The 13,640-nt window shown below is 46.4% G+C and overlaps 1 protein-coding gene across 14 annotated transcripts in view; it reads left to right on the forward strand.

Moving 5' to 3' along the window:
- The window catches only part of RIN2 (Ras and Rab interactor 2), a 212,063-nt gene that overhangs the window by 158,538 nt on the left and 39,885 nt on the right, over positions 1-13,640 (forward strand). For 13 of the 14 annotated variants that reach the window (XR_004969777.1, XR_004969778.1, XM_036321036.1 and 10 more), the window contains 2 exons: positions 8,747-8,939; positions 12,226-12,337. Coding sequence is in view for 12 of the 14 variants with exons in the window: in XM_036321036.1 (XP_036176929.1) it covers positions 8,747-8,939; positions 12,226-12,337 (305 nt within the window). In the remaining 2 variants the exon portion in view is untranslated. Of the gene's footprint in view, positions 1-3,956; positions 4,117-8,746; positions 8,940-12,225; positions 12,338-13,640 lie in introns of those variants that run through there. The other variant, XM_036321041.1, reaches the window with a different exon arrangement.

Here is a 13,640-nt window from a genome sequence, read left to right on the forward strand (position 1 = left end):
TCACTCCACAACGTTCCCTACAATTAACTTAATAAACTTTACTTAAAGTTTCAAGTCAACTTTGCACTGTATGTGCGCGCCCGCACGTGGTATTTTGTGGAAGAGCCACACCCAAGAGGCCAAAGAGCCACATGTGGCTCGCGAGCCGCGGTTTGCCGACCACTATGTTAGGGAGACAGGCGATGTGATGAAACTTAGCCGTAATTAGGTCCTAGGCAAAGGCACCTTGGAACACTGGGCTCCGCTTTTGTTGTTTATTTTTGTTTTGCTTTGTTTTTTGTTTTGTTTTGTTTTGTTGATGCAGTTAACATCCTATTGATAATAATTAGCCCCTTCAATTTGTCTTGATTTATTCTATGGCTGTTTATTAGGCATTTACCGTGTAAACAAGGAAAAAACTATTGGTCTTCTTAAGTCTGGTAGGCTCACTGGGGACCGTCAGGGAACCAGCCCTCAGGCTGAAGAGCCCTGAGTCTTTCCTAAGGGTTTTCAGGGACACTTTGCTGGAAATCCAGGTACAGCCTGGGAAGGTAAGACTCGGGTGGAGCCTGCCACTCATTCCTTCAAATTCCAAATCCAGGGCAGCCCTTGTGGATTACTACTCAGTCCTGCATCCAACACTGCGATTGGCCTGGCCGGAGCAGGCGGCACAAGCAGGGATGCCCTCCCAAGAAGAGAATTCCCTCCCACACCTTTGTAAAGTCTGATATTGGAGACCAAGGGTGGTGCCTGGGGCCAGGCATGGGGAGCAGGGAAGGAGACAGGGGCCAGGCCAAGTGCATTTTAGGAGGCTGTGATGTTCTGCCCTCCACCTGGTTCTGCTGACTCAGTCAGCCAGCCGTCTCCAGGTGACTCAATCTACAGAGCCCATAACTCCGCAAGTAGGAACAAAACAGAACAAGAAGGCAGTTCGCAAATGTACCAAATTCCAGGGCAGATGGGATCATGTTTGTGCTAAGTACCCACACTCACACGCACACACAGAGGGAGCCTGAGAAGCGTGGAACGAGTTTTCGAGGAGCATTACTTGATCAGAGGCCCCTTCCACCTGATTCAGTTCCAAGAGGACTTGCCACTCATTCTGTGAGAGGTTTCCAGAAGTTGTTAATTAACTGTACCACTCTCTTTAGTTGAACTTTGATCAAGCAGTCTGCTGTAGACAGGAAAATTCTTAGTAGGCAGTCTGCTGTAGACAGGAAAATTCTTAGTACTCTTTACGTATTTAATTGAAACCAGTCGTATCCTTCAAAAAAAATCAAGCACATCTTATCATGGCTGTGGATACAAATTGCCCACTTAAAATATATAATTGTTCAGCTTAATAAAGGTGTGTTTTTGACTCACGTGGGGAAGGTTTGGGGGCCCTACTCGTTTTGTCCCCGTGTCCTGACACTGAACACAGAGCCATCCAGAGCCCTGTGCCAGTGCTAAGACCTTATACATGGATGTATACCAGCCTTGTTGATAGTAAGGACTTGTCATTTTGCTTTATATCTTAGTTCTCTTAAACTTTATTTTTGCCATTCAACAAAACAGGATTTTTATATACTGATACAATATTATCTATATATTATATTCTTACATAGAGAAGTTTGTCAACTATATTTAATACACCAGTGTTTTTTCCACAGAAACAACCTGATATCAAAGTTTTATGTGTTTTATGTATCGCTTTGTCAATTAACTAGCGGCCCAGTGCACAAATTTGTGCAAGAGTGGGGTCCCTCAGCCAGGCTGGCCTTGGGGAGGGACAGTGGGAGGTTGGCCAGCCATGAGAGGTTGGCTGTGGGAGTGCACTGACCACCAGGGGGCAGCTCCTGTGTTGAGTGTCTGCCGCCTGGTGGTCAGTGCATGTCATAGCAACCAGTCTTAACAGTCGCTTAGGTTTTTATATAGAGAGAGATTTGAAAAATCACACTGGACAGTAGAGTCAAAGTCTACCCCTGCTGTGTTGTTTGGGATGGAGCCTGGGGAGAGGGGGTGGTGTACTGAGAGGTGCAAGGGAGCTTCCTGAGTACCTGGTCACGAGAAGCTGCATTGATAGATTACGCCATCCTCTGGAATTTTGTTTTAGGGCGAGAGAGAGCATCGTTTAGAAATGGCTGCAAGTTATTGGTTTCTCTGAGATGAATCTGATCCTGTGAAACTTGCTAAAACTATGCCTAGTGGCTTTCTGCCTGTCCTACTATTACTGGAAAGGGGACCTGGCCCTGAGCGGGGCTGCCTAGGGCCAGCTGGTAGTGTGTGGGTTCTTGACTTCGTGCAGGAAAGATTTCACAGCACAAGTCCAGGTGACTATGAGGGAACGTTTATTCAAGCTGGGGATAGCGAAACAGGGAAGGGCGCAGCATAGAAGAAGCAACACTATAGGCTGGGCTGCTTTAGCTCACTGGGAAGTCAGAGGAAAGGGGGCCTTGGAGACAGGTTCAGGGGGTTCGCCTGGGACAAGCTGCTGCTGCCCATTGCTCCCCTGGTTGCAAGTCTCATGGGGATCCTTTAAGTTTAGGAGAAAGTTCGTGCCAGAGAAAGGAAAGGCATGAGCATACTCAAAGAGCCTGCGCTAGCATCCTTTGTCTTGAAGGCTTTATCTCTTCTCGCAGGTGGGAATTTTAGGGGAGATCTCCGGGGAGGGTTTCAGCAGAATATTCATCAATTTTCCAGGTGTGCCCTTTCAGCAACAAGATCTCTGCTGATTGGTCAGTACCAGGGCCGAAGTTATTAGACATTGCAGCTGGTCCTAGTATTGCCCACCTGGTTCTGCTGCTTTTCTGGGCCTGGACTGAAATGCAACTAGATGTGATCTACAGGAGGTGACCTTCTGTAACTGGTGGTAAATTGCTCTGACACTTTGTTCAGCTAGCTGTCTCAGTTTCCCCATGCTACTTGCCAAGGAATTTCCCTAGCTTGTTACCATCCTGCCTCACTGCATTAGAATGCACTTTCTGCAGTCACTTCTTCTTGCACCTGCCTGGGCTGCCTACTAACACCTGGCCCTGGGAATGAAGGGAATGCAGCCTTAAACTGGGTGTGACCAGAAGGTAGCTGGTGCTGGCAAGCGCTGCCCCCTGAGTGGGTGTAATAGCTTCAGATCCATGAGGCCTGGGTTGTTTGAAATGGGAACAGAGACAGTGTCGAGTTTTCCAGTGTTTGTTCCCCGCCCTAAGAGCCACCTTACATTTGTGGGGCATTCTATGGCTGCCAAGTATTTTTACATGTAGGTGTGTGTCTCACTGAATTCATACTTGAGCTTCATCGCCCCATGAATGCAGACCTAGACACATGAAAACAGGATTATTTTGAGAAATTTCAAGCATTCTTAAATGTTCCAGAAAAGTTGCATGAAGAGTATTGCTGTTCATTTAAATTGACCAGTTGTTGAAATTTTGCCACATTTTCTTTACCTTTATACTTTTACCTTTAAAGATAGAAAGATCAATGATGAGAGAGACTCATTGATCGGCTGCCTCCTGCACGCCCCACACTGAGGGTTGAGCCCTCAACCTGGGCATGTGCCCTTGACCGGAATCGAACTTGGGACCCTTCAGTCCGCAGGCCAACGCTCTATCCATGGAGCCAAACCAGCTAGGGTACCTTTTTTTTTTTTTTTTTTTTTTTTTTGGAGGGAGTGAGGGGGCTTAGCTTTTACCACTTACTTTCCAACATTTTCACACTATGCCCCTAAATTCTTCAGTATGCATCTCTTAAGAACAAGAACCATATTAAAATTATCACACTCAGGAAAATAAACATCAATGTCATATTCCCTATTATCCATGCTTATTCAAATATCCCTAAATGTCCTTTATAGCTGTTTGTCATTCTTATGCCATATGTGATCAGTTCTGTGCTCACTATATCGTTAGTAATCATATCTCTTTATTCTTTTTTTTATCTACAGTCAGCCTTTAAAAAAAATGATATTGACATTTTGAAGTGTTCAGGCCAGTGGTTTTGCAGAAAGAGCATGAAGTTGGATTTGTCTGATCCTCTTGCGTAGGTTCAGCTCAAACACATTTTGGGGCAAGAAAACTACGCAGGTGATAATATAACCTCTGTTACCAGGCCGAACCCGGGCCGAATGCTCAGGAGTCGCCAGCCCAGAGACACAACTTCAAGGTGATTTTATGAGAAGGAACTTAATCATACAAGCCAGCCGGCAAGGACACACCAGGGATGGTTCCCAGAGCAGTGCCCCTGAACAGAGCATCGGACCCATCTTTGTTAGGGAAAATCGTGCATAAACACAAGGTAGACTTTGTCATTGTGTGCGTAGGTGGGGACCTGCCAGTCCACTCGCAGTCAGGAAATGTGGCTGTGCATACAGAGTATGTTCAAAACTGGCAGAAGGTCTCTGCCCCTGGGAGGATACTTTAGTTTTATGAAGGAAGTGCATGAGGAGGTCACTGGGGGGTCCTTCAGGCTGCTCCATTCACCGCCTGGTCCCGCAAGACTTCCTGAGCTGTTTCTGAAAAACAGTTCTGGCGGCCATTGACGTCGGGGATTGCATGGGCGTGGATAAACATCTCACTAAGCCTTGGATTTTCTGTGGGACTTTGAGCAAATTACAAGAACATTACACAAACCTTCTAAATTTCAGAGGAATCTGAGTTAACCGAGGCTGAGTTATAACCCTAAACTAGCGGTTCTCAACCTGTGGGTCGCGACCCCTTTGGCGGTCGAAAGACCCTTTCACAGGGGTCGCCTAAGACCATCCTGTGTATCAGATATTTACATTACAATTCATAACAGTAGCAACATTACAGTTATGAAGTAGCAACGAAAATAATTTTAAGGTTGGGGGTCACAACACGAGGAACTGTATTTAAAGGGCCAGAAGGTTGAGAACCACTGCTCTAAATGAAGGTCAATCTCTGCCAGGCCACATGTCCAGCTTTGGCTACACCTCAGAGCATCGCAGCTGTGGCACTTTTGGAGGCTGATCAGTTGGTTCAGTTGATGTCTGCCAGGTTTCTCCATTGTCGGGTCCCCTTTCCTCTTCATGATAAGCAATCTCTGGGGTGACGTTTTAAGATGGCGAATGACCTGTCCCCTAACACCTTCCAGCGACTCATGAGCATCCACTCATGATTCATGCTTGCATCAATTCTACCTGGTGGTGGGGTTTCCACGTTCAGATTGGAAAGACGAAGCTCAGAAAGAGGTGGGTCTCTCATGAGGCCTTCCCACTGTGACTGCACCATCACACTATCTCTTAGGTTAGATCACATTGTTTCATCTTTTGTAAGCCACTCATTCTTTGCCCTCCCTTATATTTATTTGCGAGCAGACATCTGTCTTAGGGATTACAAGTTTCTATTAATTACAAGTTTCTATTTCTCATCAGCTTCTGTTTTAGGTGGAGTTCCCTAAACGCAGAGCCTGAGGCAGGGAGGGATTCCTGTGCTGTGATCTATTGAGGGAGGCTCGGGAGCAGCGTGTGCAGGACTGAAGGATACAGGGTGGAACGGGAGGAAACGAGGCAGAGAATTGGGGCCCGCTCAAGTCTAGCCTCAGCCTGAGGACAGGGAGCTCTGAAGCGTGAATAGCACCCCAGAGTTGTCCTACCCGTAGGCAAGAAGACCACTCCTCTACACCCTGTGTCATTAGCAGTGCCTCTGCTCCCAAGGAGAGCATAACTTCCCAGGTATGTTCAAGAAAAGGGGGCAGCAGGGGCATGGGTGCCCGATCTGATACAGGGGGACTGGGCAGGGCACCACCAGCATTCACTATAGGTTCAGCATTTCCTTCATTAGTTCTTTCTGAAGGCTGTCCTTTAGGCTGGCTGATAAAAGCCAATTTGTTCTGTAATAACAGGCCACAAACATCAAAGAATAGCTAGCTGAATAAAGGCACTTGCTTAGTCATTGGCAAAGACAAGGTCTAATTTATGGTTGGTCCTTTATGAGGCCCCATGAATCTTATTTACCAGCTCCCTGTTGAGGCCCCGGCTCTTTCGGCTGAGGTCAGTTGTCAGAACAAAGTTTTTAGCTTCTTGAAACAACTGAGGTGTCAAGGGATGTGCCCTCCTAAGGAAGGAAGACTGTCAACATGTTTACTCTCAGCACACCTGGGTGTCAGGGTTGCTGTTTAGAGGTTGCAGAATTTGGTCTTGGTAAAATATCGCCAACTCGAGACGGCAGGAATAAAATGTTATTTTAATTGGGTTGTGAGTTCGCTCAATGTCATGCTACTGCCCCCCCCCCCCCCTAAAAAACACACACACAAAAAAACAAAACCTAATTGGATCTGAGCTCCAGTGCATATTTTGCACTTAGGTCTCAAGCAAGTGCTCCTCAGACTGGCAACATCACCCAGATCTTGGTGGAAATGTAGAGTCCCAGGCCCACCCCAACTCTTCAGAATTAGAATATATGGGGCTGAAACCAGGAATCTGTTGTTTAACAAACCCCAGGTGATTCTAATGTAGGTTCAAAGGCGGGTCCAAAGCAGTGGTTGTAAACTTGGCTGCATGTCAGGGTTGTCTGGGGAACTTGAAAAAATTCTGATGCTTGCATCCTACCCCATGTGTGTGATTTATTTGATCTGGGTGCAGTCTGGCCATCAAAATATTTTTAAGCTCCCCACGCAATTTTAGTAATAGGCAGCCAGGGTTGAGAATCGCTGGTCTAAAGTCTCCTCTTACCTGATGTGAAAGGAATTTTAACACCAGATTCATTTTGAAGAGTGTGTTCTTATTAGCTGCAAAGATTCACTTCAAAATACCCAGAGGCCCTGGAATGTCATATGCACAATGAGAAATTGCCCTTTCTTGTCAGATTCTCCATCTGGAAACAGGTAGCAGAGGTAAAGGGAAACACATATTTGAGAGAAAACTAAATGGAACTCTTGACATGAGTCTTTAGAGATGTAGAAAGTCAAGAAGGGGAGAAGTTAGGATGGGGTTCCTGGCCAGCCCACAGGCTATCCATTATGGGTTGTTACCCAAAGGAGACCCCAAAATGATCACCTTGGATGGGCTTCTTCCATATTCAGTCCACCTTCCTTGGAGTGGAGAGGTCCACATGGAAATAGCACACCTCCTATCCCCCGTCTCACCTTATATTTGGAACCATCCCTCATCTTTTTCAGTGTGGAGGACTTCACCCAGGCTACACACTTGGGGCTGGGGGTGGGAGAAAGGTTAGACATTTCAAGTCGTTTGTATTCCAACCTGAACTTGGCTCTTCAGACATGAAGGGTCAGGTTTGATGGTCCCGCTGGCTGCTGCAGGACAGGAGGTGGTGACCAGCTCATTGAGGCCAGGGAAAGTGAGAGTTCTGAGTGTGGGGAGGGGAAGAGACCCCCAAGCTGACCGGCCTTGGCTCGGAATTTCCACTTCCCTCTCTTAACAGAGCCGTGTCCTTGAGCAAGTCACTCAGTCAGTCTGAGCCTCCCAGTCCTCTCTTTTTAAAGTGGGATCCTAGTATCTTGCTTTCAGGGCTGTTGAGAGGAGTAAATGAGAAAATGTTTGCAGAGGGCCTGGCCGGGGGTAGACACCACATCGGTACAAGCTATCCTGTGTTCATGATCTTACTCGTTACCGCAGAGCTGGGTGAACACCAGACCACTTGAATTTCTAGTTCTGCCATCTCATGGCTATTTATAACTCAGGACAGCTTGATAACTTCTTGGGCCTCAGTTTCCTCATTTGTAAAATGGGGGCTAAATACTCAATAACGGGATTAATGTTGGGGTCAAAGGCAGCCGCAGAAGTCAGTGTGATATCTTTTTTATTGAGCTTTCACTCATATAACATACAATTCAAAATCTAATGTGTAAGATTCAGTGGTTTTCAGTATATTCACACATCTCATTCCAGAACATTTTCATTTCATCAAAAGGAAACTCCATACTCATTTGCAATCACTACCCATCCTGCACCCCTTCCCAGTCCCGGGAAACCACTAATCTTTCTGTCGGTATATATTTATCTATCTAGATATTTCATATACATGAAAACATAGAATATTAGGCCTTTTGTGTCTGGGGTTTTTCATTCAGCATGATGTCTTCAAGATTCATCCATGTTGTAGCATGGATCAGTACTTTATTCATAAAAGGATGAATGAATATTATGCTGAAAAAAAAGTATGGCTATGCCACATTTTATTTATCCATTTATTACCTGATAGAAATTTGGGCTATTTCCACTTTATGGTGATTATGAACAATGTCAATTTGTTCATAATTTTATGAATAGCATAGCAACATACCACTGTAAGGTTTCATTATAAATAATATTAGTAGTAAAATTCCTACCTGGGTGAAAAGAAATGAAATGCAATTCATTTGGACACAAAATGAGGTTGCCTGCATGCGAATGGTTTATTTTTGCTTAGAGCATGCCATGGTCATTCTTACGATATAGTCTCTTGAGCTTTAGGACTTCATGGTTCTCATATGGAATTTAGTACTTAGGGGTCTGTGCCCAAAGGAAGAAATGCTTTATGCCAGAAGATAGACTAAACAGCATTTAGGATGTTTAGAATCTTTAACAAACTGGGTTAGAAATAGAAGGTGGGGTCTGTTGAGTGTTGTTGAGTTTGCCGGTTAATATTGGGGCTACGGAGTGAAATATAACCTGGTGTTTGCCCTCAGGCTTCCATTCTGGAGGGAAGACAAGTAGGTGGTGATGACAAGATGGGGTATGTGCTATGACAGGCCTAGCCTACGAGGTTGTAGAACCGTCTCTGTTAGGGAAGCTGTGCCGCAGCCATTTGACCCCTGCCGACTCTCTCTTCCCCAGCATGGTAAGACACAAGGACGATGGCTGTTCCCAGGAAAAGGATGTGAAGACCTGCCCCCGGGACTCTGGCTATGACAGCCTCTCCAGCAGGCTCAGCATTTTGGACCGGCTTCTCCACACCCACTCCATATGGCTGCAGCTGAATCTGAGTGAGGAGGAGGCGGCAGAAGTCCTACAGTCCCAGCCTCCGGGGGTAAGACTCACAACCTCAAGGAAACAGGTTGAGGCAGGCAGCGCTGCTGCATCCTTAAAGACAAAAAGACTTGGAGTTCTAGAAAGTTCTTTGCAGCCCGTAGGGAGTACGGTTCCCGACGTGTACCTGGGTTGCAGTGCAGGGAAATTCCGGAGGCAGCTCCCAGAACCCTTCACAATTTGTCTTTCTCTCTCCATCTGCTCAATTGCCCCCAGGAAGAGCAGGACTCCGCAGGACAGCAGGGCACCTCAGTCACGAGGAGGGGCTGCTGCCCAGAGGCCCCAGGCCTGACTTCTTGAGACCAGACATTTAGGAAGAGCCTGGTTGGAGGGGTTTAGTTGTCTCTGTTGTTTTACTTTCATTCTGAGTCTGGGAACCCTTCCTGGGGCTCAACCATCTAACCTGGGACCTAACCTTCAAAAGTTCGCTGTCCATAGACTTGTCTGCTCTGGCTGATGATGGTGAATTTTCTTGGGCTTTCTCAGTGGCTTTGCACATGAATCAAAGTCCAATTCAGTTTGTTCACCTACTCCCTACTCAAGTCCATCTCATCTTAATCAAGACCAGGCCACAACTCTATAGAACTTCCTTAAAAAAAAAAAGTTATTCAGTGAATGGTATATCTTTTGCTGTCCAGTGTGATAGCCACTTGCCCCATGTGGCTATTTAAATTTATATTTATTAAATGAAATTCAATTAAAAATTCAGTTCCTCGGTTCCCCTAGCCACACTTGAAGTGCTCACCAGCCACAGGAGGCTACCATTCAGGACAGTGCAGACTATAGAACATTTCCATCATCACAGGAAGTTCTCCTGGACAGTGCTTTATGCAATGCCTACTTCCAAAGGACAGGATGACCACAACAAATCCTAGGTAAAGTAAGACTTGAAGCAACACCTGGCAAGAGGTAGACATTCAGAAGTATGGGGAAAGGCAAGGATAAAATTCCATCAGTAACTGGCTGAGGAATGTAACAATTGGGCAGGAAAATAAACTTTTGCATTTCCTTTCAGCCAGAGCCTGCCTGTTACCACTTTTTGATTTATAAGTGAGTCTTTGTTTCTCATCTGACAGAAGGCAGACAGGGCTAAGAACTCTGTTGGAACATGCTCAGGATGTCAGGCGCGGCATTTGATCATCTTTGCAGAGAATTCCTTGGCCAGCACCCTGGGTTGTTGCCTCTGGTTTTGGTCTGTGTGATCAAGACCCCCTCCTGTGAGGCCCCCACTTGTTGAAGGTTGTGTTGTCTGCTCCTGCGTTTCTGCCAAAATTCTTAAAGAAGGCGGTGGCCCTTTGCTAAGTAGCAGTTCCCCTTCTGGAGTCAGGCACGTCCATTCCTGCTGAGACCTTGTGGGGAGCAAGTCAGGCAGGATGTTGTCTCTGGCCACCTACTTGGGCCCTGGCCAGGGCCCGCCTGATGAGATGGGCAGGCTGAGGGCAGGCTGAAGGCAGGAGCAACATGGATCAGGAGAGGCCAGACGCGCTGGAAGAAGCTAGAATGCTGAGAAGCAGGTGCGAGAGAGAGGTTTGAAAGGCTAGCCATGGTGGCATGGGTTCTTGGGATGCCCACCATCCTTGATTAATGTTCAGTTGAAGATGGGCAACTGTAGACTGTTTCTGTAAAGGGCCAGAGTGTAAGTATTTTTGGCTTTGTGGGCCATACAGTCTCTGTCACAACCGCTCAAGTCCGCCTCGTAGTGCAGACGCAGCCTTAGACAATATTTAAATGACTGAGCATGTCCGATTCAGTAAAACTTTGTTCCTAAGAACAGGTGGCAAGATCGATTTGGTCTGCTGGCCATACTTCACTGACCCCTGATCTCAGGTTACAGAGACTCAGGAAATCAGCCTAGCAGGGGTGGGCAAACTTTTTGACTCGAGGGCCACAATGGGTTCTTAAACTGGACCGGAGGGCCGGAACAAAAGCATGGATGGAGTGTTTGTGTGAACTAATATAAATTCAAAGTAAACATCATTACATAAAAGGGTACGGTCTTTTTTTTTTTAGTTTTATTCATTTCAAACAGGCCGGATCCGGCCCGCGGGCCGTAGTTTGCCCACTACGGTGTGCTCTCCCTACCTCCAAGGCTCAAAGAGATCCCCCCCTGAATAAGGGAATATGACTTCTTTTCCACTCACCAACAGCTTCTTCTCACAGTGCTTTGGGCTTTTACCCATTGGGATAGTATTTAGGAAACATCTGCTTCAATTTTAGAGTGTCCTAAAGACCTGGACTCTCAGAACTGTCTTCTAGATAAATTCCACGGCTACCTCCTCGTGGATGCTAGAAGGGAAGAGAGAACTATTTCACTCCTTACCAAACACCCCATTCCCATAACTTCCCCTGCAACCCCACCCCCAGAAATGTTTCTTAGGACCTATTGACTGGACATACAGACCGCAGTGAAGATCAGGTGGAAAACATAAAGACGGTAGGGGAACAAACCCCGTCCTCTTGATTTTGAATGATGCAGAGCACAGCCTGAAAAGGAGTTGATGGCATACTTGCCTCTGCAGTGACGGAGGCCGAAAAGCTTAAAGCACGTGTCTGAAGACATTAGAACCTGAGGGAGCTATCGAAAGTGAAGTGAGTCAGGAGTCAATGGACCACAAGCCTTGGTGTTGGCCGTGATGAACTTCAGAGCACACCTACCCACCTTCCCATGGAGCCGTCATAGTTGGGCTCCAGTGGATTGTTGCCATGCCTCGTCTTGCCAAGTCATTGCATTTTCCAAGAGAAGCTAAAAATTCAGATTTTAATGTGAAAAAAACAAACACATAAAAACTCCTGTCTTTTCATTGTTAACAACACATTCAAATCTCTATCACAAATATACCCATGAGCCAAATTAGTCATTGAATTCCCAATTCATCACCCATATTGTTGCCATGTTGCCTGTGTTTAGAATCTAGGTTTCATCAACCAAGATACCCATATAAGGTCACGCCAGAGAATGTGTCACACGAAAACAATCACCAAACTGAAAATGCTTCTGCAGAGTAAGGGAGCTCTTACCTCCTGGGGAAGGTTCTGTCGAAGGGAGAGTGGAATTCTGTGGAAGTCAGCTATTAAGGAATTTTATGGAAATCAGTTATTAAGGAATGCTTCATAACCTATGGCATGCTTGCTGCTGATCCCACCTTTCTTAGGGAACAGCGTGTCCTGCATTGAGCCTTGCAGTTAAGCTATAAAGGGGGACTCTATTTGTTGGAGGTATGGAAAATCATATGCCCAGGTTCCAACCTTCTAGATGTTTCCTAAGCTTGAATTTTTTTTCCTCCTAGATTTTCCTGGTTCGTAAATCCACCAAAATGCAGAAGAAAGTCCTCTCCCTTCGCCTGCCCTGTGAACTTGGAGCCCCACTCAAGGAATTTGCCATAAAGGAAAGCACATACAGTAAGTGGCCACTAGATGGTTGGGTCCTGGTTGACATGAGGCCCTCAGGCCTCTCAAGCAAGTGGGAAGAGCCTGTGCTTTGAGACAGACAGGCATGGGTCTGAGTCCTGGCATTGCCGTTGGTTCACTGAATGACTGGGTGGGTAACGTACCCCAGGAACCTCAGTTTTCTCATCTGTATAGTGGGCTGATAGTAACCTCAGAAAGTGGTTAACAGTTCAGTTTAACAACCTATGTGCAAAGTGTGCAGCCTACTGCTTGGCATATGGCAGAGGCTCAATAGAGTTTGGCTTCCTCACCCGCTTCCCGGTTAAGTGCAGCATGGATTTGGTGCCCAGGTTTGCTGATGACTAAGCTTCGGGGCAGGCTGTCTGTTTATAGGATCAAATACTGAAACATGTGTCTGCACATCTTTGTGAATAACCCCTTGAGCAGACATTTCCCTCCAGGCCATCGCTGTTCACTTTTCTGGGAAATGCAGCTAATCAGAGGCAGGATCCATCCCTTTGGAAAAATTAACTATGTTTTGAGGGGGGAGAGGTGTTCAGTAGCATTGGTATTTCTTCCATGGTCCCTGGAAATGTGACGTATCGGGGGGCCAAGTTTCACATTTCAAAGGAAACATATAGTTCTCAGGTGCTGCCAGCCTCCAAGAAGGAGGGAAAGAGAGGTCTGCACCCCAAAGGGAAAGGCTTCATTGAAATCGCAGGTCAGCAGGCTGAAGTGTGAAGGCAGGAGGAGCGCGTGGGGAAGCCTGTGGGCTGTCTCAGTAGCGAGGCTGAGACCAGGATTCTCACTTCTCAGTTTTGACCCAAGTCTCTGCATCGGAAGAACCTGAAGGTATCACGGTCAGTTTAAGGGCAGGTATGGGACTCTCCTTAGACCGGCCTTCATCGTCTCACTAAGCCAATGGCCTGTCCCTGAGTCTGGAGGAGACATTTGCAGCAGAAAGGAAACCTCCCCACCTCTCTGTGATCGGCCTCAAGTTCAGCAAGGCCCTGCAATGTTTTTCCTCCAGGTCTCCCGAGGTCACTGGTGCCAGGGAACAGCTGCCACGTGCAGGCACAGGAGCGGTCGTGAAACCTGGTGAATGATTCATAGTTTATTTACATGAGGAGGTGATCAGAAGATAGATTTCAAACCTACCATTTTAAAGATAATGAATTAAATACTAGGTGCAAAGGCAATGCTGAACTGGCTTTTGGAAGTCTGCCAGCCAAGAACTTGTTTTTAAATATCTTCTAATATCTAAGGTTAACCATGGTAAGTTAGTCTGGAAACCCCTTTAGTGGCTTTCTTGATG

Source organism: Myotis myotis, unplaced genomic scaffold (genome assembly GCF_014108235.1).
Source record: "Myotis myotis isolate mMyoMyo1 unplaced genomic scaffold, mMyoMyo1.p scaffold_m19_p_9, whole genome shotgun sequence".
Classification (NCBI taxonomy): domain Eukaryota; kingdom Metazoa; phylum Chordata; class Mammalia; order Chiroptera; family Vespertilionidae; genus Myotis; species Myotis myotis.